The sequence below is a fragment of the Pygocentrus nattereri genome, chromosome 14 (assembly GCF_015220715.1).
Source record: "Pygocentrus nattereri isolate fPygNat1 chromosome 14, fPygNat1.pri, whole genome shotgun sequence".
In the NCBI taxonomy this organism is placed as follows: domain Eukaryota; kingdom Metazoa; phylum Chordata; class Actinopteri; order Characiformes; family Serrasalmidae; genus Pygocentrus; species Pygocentrus nattereri.
In genome coordinates, this window is record NC_051224.1 from 27,917,804 (window position 1) to 27,925,038 (window position 7,235).

Here is a 7,235-nt window from a genome sequence, read left to right on the forward strand (position 1 = left end):
ACGTTGCACAGGACTAACATATTAGAATTATCTTATACCCTTGTCTGCAACCAAATTGGTTTTATATTATTGAAAATATCAATTCAAAACTTCTGAACATAGTGTACGTTTTTCACTGTTTAGCATTAATATTGACGTACATTTTCTTCTGCACAAAATTTCTAACTTTTTGGTAGTGAGTGATATGGCAGTTCTGGTCCTCAAACAAACAATTTAGCATAGTTATACACAGTTTAAATTTACAGTGAATGAATTTGGTTGTAAGATTTAATAAATGACTCATCCAGGGTGTTTCCTGCCCTTTGCCCATGAACATAGGCTCCAGCACCCTCTGACCCAGAAGGATAATCAGCTTAGAAGAGGAATGGATGGATGGATTTAATAAATACCTTTAATTCAAATGTACAGAAACTCAACTGATTGGCAAGAGAAAAATAAATGAAACAAATGAAGGATGTTTTGTGACATTTGCATAGTACTGTACTTTCAGCCAAACTGGTAAACGAGAGTAGAAGCTTGTCTTTTATGTGACACAAAATGACAAGACACACACAAGATACAGACAAACAGGAGATTAGATAAGTGTTTAGATTCTTTCATGTAAAAAACGACATTCAGCACAATCATATTTGGTACAGTACAAACATCTTTAGAAGTATATGTATCTGTATGTGCAAGACTTTGACTGCATTTTGTGTTCAATTCAACTCAATTACATTCATTTCACAAATCAGTATTTTACTAGCATGAGAGCACAAAAGCAGTGAGTAGCATCTAACTATAAAAACAATAAACTTCCAGAGTTCTTGGCACATCCTCTGAGGAGACGCTCACTGACGAGTTGAACAGTGCGCCTTTTTATTCTGTCTCTAAATAAATAACCCCAACCCCACTTTTTACAAGACATGAGTGAAACTGAAGTCACACCTTCAGCTCACATGTTTAATGTCCAAAAAGGCCCTATCACACAAAAGTAAAAAAGGAAACATCTAAACTGATTTTTCTGGATCATTCTTTTGGCACTAAATGAACTCAAGTCCTTCATATTTCACATCACCAATCTTTGTTTCAGGAAGCAATACACGGCCATCAAGAGTGAAAGCCAAGATGTAGGTTGCTATCTTCCCAGCATCTTCTTCAGATTTCAGGGCAACTATGATCTGGTCATCCGTGTTTGGGATAAACTTAAAAGAGGAGAAGCCATGGGTGGGATTTAAGGGTCCCACTTGGCTTACTACAATATCTGTGAAGTCTGCAGTGCAGCAGAGCATCAGGTTCGTGGCACGCCGTTCATCTTCCGTTTCATCATAGCGCTCTGTGCTAGCACGACGCGGCAGGAAAAACCAGCGCTGCAGAGTATCACTCCAGGCGGCCGACTCATGGATGAGATAGCCTTACGTGAGCATGACAGTAAACATAAACACAAGGAAAAAAGACAGTTGAGTCTTTGTGAAACATGGATGAACAACTGCCCAAAAATAATTTTCTAGTTTTTTTTTTTTATCTGAGCATTTAACCTTTACTTCATTAAAACAAGTGGAGATAAATTCTGTCCAAAGTGCAGATTCTAAACCTTCTGAGTAAAGATCAAATTCATTCACTTGGGAAAAGCTTTTTAGTCAATGGGACAAAACAGAAAAAAGTAAAAAAAAAAAAAAAATGCAGCATGAACGATGCAGATGGAACTAAACTCTGCATAACCACAGACCTCCAGGAAGAAAACTGGTGACCACTTGTGAAAAAGGCAGAAACAGAGGACAAAACTCTTCCTGTGTTTGTAAAGCTAAAACTGTCCACCCAATTTTCCGATATTCCATATTCTAAAAGTACAACAAATTACTATATACTTATTTCAAAAGCACTAATTCTAGTAAAACCAATGCTTTGCTCTTTTGCACCAAATGTGAATGTGTCACATGCCTGCAATTACAAAAATATAAGAATTATACCGTGGTGCTTGAAAGTTTGTGAACCCTTTAGAATTTTCTATATTTCTTCATAAATATGACCTAAAACATCATCACATTTTCACACAAGTTCTAGAAGTGGATAAAGAGAACCCAGTTAAACAAATGACACAAAAATATACTTGGTCATTTGTTAATTGAGGAAAACGACTGAATATGTGAACCTGTAGGATTAGCAGTTAATTTGAAGGTGAAATTAGAGTCTGGTGTTTTCAATCAATGGGATGACAATCAGGTGTGAGTGGGCAACCTGTTTTATTTAAAGAACAGGGATCTATGAAAGTTTGCTTTTCACAACACATGTTTATGGATGTGTATCATGGCCTGAACAAAGGAGATTTCTGAGGACCTCAGTTGTTGATGCTCATCAGGCTGGAAAAGGTTACAAAACCATCTCTAAAGAGTTTGGACTCCACCAATCCACCGTCAGATTGTGTACAAATGGTGGAAATTCAAGATTTCCCTCCCCAGGAGTGGTCGACCAACAAAGACCAAGAGCAATAGTCAGCAAGGTCACAAAGGACCCCAGGGTAACTTCTAAGCAACTGAAGGCCTCTCTCACATTGGCTAATGTTAATGTTCATGAGTCCACCATCAGGAGAACACTGAACAACAATGGTGTGCATGGCAGGGTTGCAAGGAGAAAGCCACTGCTCTTCAAAAAAACATTGCTGCTCGTCTGCAGTTTGCTAAAGATCACATGGACAAGCCAGAAGGCGATTGGAAGAATGTTTTGTAGATGGATGAGGCCAAAATAACGCTTTTCATTTAAACCAAAAAGTTCTATGTTTGGAGAAAGGAAAACACTGCATTCCTGCATAAGAACATTATCCAACCTGGGAACATGGTGGTGGTGGTAGTATCATGGTTTGATCCTGTTTTGCTGCATCTAGGCCAGGACAGCTTGCCATCATTGATGGAACAATGAATTCTGAATTAGATCAGAGAATTCTAAAGGAAAATGTCAGGACATCTGTCCATGAACTGAATCTCAAGAGAAGTTGGGTCATGCAGCAAGACAATGACCCTAAGCACACAAGTCGTTTTACCAAAGAATGGTGAAAGAAGAATGTTTTGGAATGGCCAAGTCAAAGTCCTGACCTTAATCCCATCGAAATGTTGTGGAGGGACATGAAGTGAGATGTTAATGTGAGGAAACCCACCAACATCCCAGAGTTGAAGCTGTTCTGTGATTGCTGCACAGGGGGGGGGGGGTCACACCAGATACAGAAAGCAAAGGTTTACATACTTTTGCCACTCACAAATATGTAATATTGGATCATTTTCCTCAATAAACAAATGACCAAGTATAATATTTTTGTGTCATTTGTTTAACTGTATTTTCTTTATCTACTTTTAGGACGTGTGAATATCTGATGATGTTTTAGGTAATATTTATGCAGAAATATAGAAATTTCTAAAGGGTTTGCAAACTTTCAAGCACCACTGTACTACTGTTGCTGATTTAACTGAACAGAAATTGAAGCTAAACAAAAATTTGTGTTAATTTAGTGTTAAACTAGAACAGAACTTAAGAAGAAACTTAAATGTAATCCACAACAGCATTCATTTAATAATGTTTAAAACAAATAAATAAATAATAAAGCAAACTTTAAATGAATTGAACTGTGGGTCAATAGGACATTTTTAATGTAAAATCACGTGATACGATTGCTGATACATAAACATGTATTAAATGAAGTAATCTGGAGAACAGCTACCTGGAAAAGCATTACAGGCAGATAAAACATTTATTTCTACAGGGTATCAAGTTTAGTAAAATGCAAACATTTTAGCACAGCACTGCTTACATATTCTGCCCCTCTGGAAATACAACAAATTTTGGTCAAATTTAAAATCATGCCAATTATCAGCTATTAATCCAATATGTAAATGGAACTGAAGTGATTAAAAGATATTTAAGACCATTCTTATTCACCTGGGGGACTGATTCCAGCTGCACTGCGGAGAGAGTTGTACTTGGAAACCCAGTTCTGGTGCTGCACATCTCCACGGAAGCCCACCACTTTCACCCATTCAGGATTGTTGTTGACCACTTCTCCTGTAGTGGTGGTCCACTCTTTTCCAAGACCACCCACATACAGGTGGTCGTCCTTTACAGCAAGCCACTCTGCCTTAAAACCTAACAGAATGAGAACATTAAGGCACTTCACTAGTGTGACATGGATCTAACCACTTAAACTGCAGTCAGCTGAAATATAAAACAATTACGAAGGACTTGCAGAAAAATTTCAATCTGAACATAAGATGGGTAACAATGAAAAATCCAATTCAATACAAATTTAAACGCACTCTAATTGCTGCATCAACAGTTAGACAGATACTGACCTTTAGAGACAGAGCCATCACCATCTGGCAGTATAACCCAAGGCACTGCCTTATTTCCATCTATGTTGTATACCACACCTGTACGATCATCCACGCTATACAACTTCCCATTAAAAGCTACCAACTCTGAAAGCTCCATGCCTCGCCCCTTCTCAGCTAGATGGCTCTCCAGCACCACTCTTTCTGGGTCCCACTCTACTGCCACTTTGTCTCCACTTTCCGACACTAGTAGGTAGCCCTTCCGCATGTAGCTGAACCAGGTCAGCTTATTCTCAATGCTTGAGTGTGTGTCCAAGTCAGCAATGACCCCAATGCGGTAACGTGTGCCCTGGGAGGTGCGCTCAGGAGGACTAAGGGGGTAAGTGTCATTGTACTGATCCTCACCCACAGCCTCTGGGTGGTTTAACCTCCAACCATATCTGCCATTTGGCTGTGAGCGAATAGGTGCCAAGTGCATGTAGATAAGGAGGACAAGAGTTATTATAGTCACTACAAGGATGATGGCTCTCCATTTGATGCGGAAGCGGGGGTCTGTGGGGTTGGTCATGGAGGTCAGCATTGGAAGTCCTCCTACTGAGATGCGCAAAGAGTTCATGGGCTCATTTTGGTCCAGACGGGCATAGCCTGGAGAAACAGGCATGGGGGAATGAGAGGCAGCCAGACCTACTGAGACAGAAGAGGACAGCATTAGGCAAAATATTTAAAAATAATAAGGATTACTGGATCTCTAATAGTATTTTTTTAGAATATGCAGGACTGCCTTCCTAGGCTTCAAAGCAAGGTGACTGATTAGTATCATAATTCAGCATTACCACCACTTATTTTTGTTAGTAAGAACAAAATCTCTTATTTAAAATCAAAAGATGTTTAACACAAATCCTATTCCACAAACAAAATAATACAGCCCCATAAACAACCTTAACATGTTACCACAGTTTTGCGTATATCCTGATTCCTACCACATACACGAAGCAGTCACATATCCTGCTACTACGTGTCCCACTTTGAGGAGCACTGAGAGAGCAGGACCTTCTCTGATGAAAGCACACTGTTGACACTAAGGAGTGGCTTGACAGCCAATACAAATGCAGCCAGAACAGGAAGGTTATCGCAAGAACAGGTAAGGCAGGACATTGCAATGGCAAAAATCTTTCACTACAGCCCAACCCTTTTACTAAGAAGATAAGGATGAAATTGTTGTCTGTAGATAATCCCTTCTCAAACTATTGCATTCATTTTTAATATTGGATCACTTTGTGCATAGTTAAATCTGGGCTATTTAAGGAAGAGGAATGCTGAGGGGTAAAGAATTCAGCTGTTTGAAGTCTCTTTACATTATTCTACTATAATGTACCTGAAAAATATGCATTTAACAGAGTGCTGTTTAGATATTGAATGAAAGACTTAAAAGGAGCAGCGACTACCCGATTCATTTAAAAAGCACCACATATGTAAAATGCATGCTTTCCTGTTACTTGCAATGCCAGTAGTGACAGCCTGGAATAAGTTCAGAGGGCTTGAACCATTGCTAAAATATCATATGTAGGATGTCAGATAGAATGCTATTCAGAACTGAGCCTGTGTACATCAGCTGATAACTGAGAGTAATGTTGAGGCAGCACTTGTGCAGTTATCTACATCATGTACACTAAATTGTTCTATTAACTTTCGTCATATAATGTTACATCAGTCACACATGAATAATTCTATGTAAATCTAAACCAATTGATTAGGCTCTCACAGGCGAAGCCTTTCAAATCAGGAAGAGCGACTGACTGCCTTGGGAAGAGCAATCGAGATTAAAACATTACGCATCATCGTAATGAGCCGGTCCACCGTGAGCAGTCCAAAAGCCCTCTGCAGCTGATGTAGCTAGCTAACTTACTCTGTGAAAACGGACCGTTAGGGTGGAAATAATGCTTTAGTATTTTGATGTTGGATTCACTGCGGTATCACGTCCTAACGCGTCGATATAAATACTTCCGCAATCTAGGAGCTGAAATACTAACCAGTTTTCCACGACCATTGCTGCGCAGCATTTGCGCATAACCAGTGACTCCCTAAAAGATAAAAAAAGAAGTCTTCATGTTGAATTCCTTTTGTGTGCGATCTTTCATTGTGACATAGCACCCTACCCTTTGCCTACACCTTACACTTGATAGTTGTACTAGCTGACTTCAACATGTAAAAAATAAATAAATAACTAAATAAAATAAAATGAAAATAAAGAACGTTCTGAAACACAAGCGGTTTTGCACAGATCCCTCTGCCAGAAGTATTTTGGGCATTAACCTAAAACATTTTCCCTTGCCATCTAGTTTAGAATTTACAAGCAAGCAAAAATGACAGAAATGGCCTAAAGAAGAATAAAAGATGTGGTTACTAATGCGCAACCAAGATTACTGCAACATTGTGGTTTTTCATAAATTGAACTTGATTTACAGTTCAACATAATCTACCTATCAAGAAGCTCCACCCCTGTCTGTATTAACTCTCTGCAGTCGCGGTTTATTTCATTCAGTCAATGTTATGCCAAAACTGGTCCCAATAGTCCCAATTGCAGCCTTGGAGACAACACGCTCTGAGGAGCACTGAAAACGCACGAACCTACTTTCGCTCTCGGATTTGCTCACTGGTTCTATATGTAGCGAATCAGTACATAGTAAAAGAAAGGGGTCAGTAAAACTTGGCTCTTTTACCGCCCTGTTGCGGCTCCACAGCACAATTAGATTTTTAGGTAAAACTAAAATAATCCCCCTTTGGAGTAAAATAAAGCTCTGTTGATCGATAAATGACTGAAAACTACAGTATGTATAACTGCTAATTCACCAAAGAGGCGAAGGGAAAGATTTAAGACGACCATGGATCATTTAGAGACGAATGGACTTATTTGTATTTATAATCATACAAATATAATCT

The 7,235-nt window shown here is 39.0% G+C and overlaps 1 protein-coding gene across 5 annotated transcripts; it reads right to left on the reverse strand.

Moving 5' to 3' along the window:
- Nucleotides 1-565: 565 nt before the first annotated feature.
- cant1a (calcium activated nucleotidase 1a) lies at nucleotides 566-6,440 on the reverse strand. 5 transcript variants are annotated; one of them, XM_037544542.1, is made up of 4 exons: nucleotides 6,326-6,440; nucleotides 4,317-4,982; nucleotides 3,907-4,110; nucleotides 566-1,393 (listed from the first exon to the last, which is right to left on the reverse strand). In XM_037544542.1, the coding sequence occupies exons 2-4, from the start codon at nucleotides 4,954-4,956 to the stop codon at nucleotides 1,023-1,025; spliced, it is 1,215 nt and encodes a 404-aa protein (XP_037400439.1). In that variant the 5' UTR covers nucleotides 4,957-4,982; nucleotides 6,326-6,440; the 3' UTR covers nucleotides 566-1,022. The 5 variants fall into 5 exon arrangements, with proteins under 5 accessions (XP_037400439.1, XP_017572495.1, XP_017572494.1 ...); XM_017717006.2 differs by lacking the exon at nucleotides 6,326-6,440 and adding an exon at nucleotides 6,202-6,317 and having other exon boundaries at nucleotides 4,317-4,979; XM_017717005.2 differs by lacking the exon at nucleotides 6,326-6,440 and adding an exon at nucleotides 6,202-6,311.
- Between the last annotated feature and the right edge of the window lie 795 nt (nucleotides 6,441-7,235).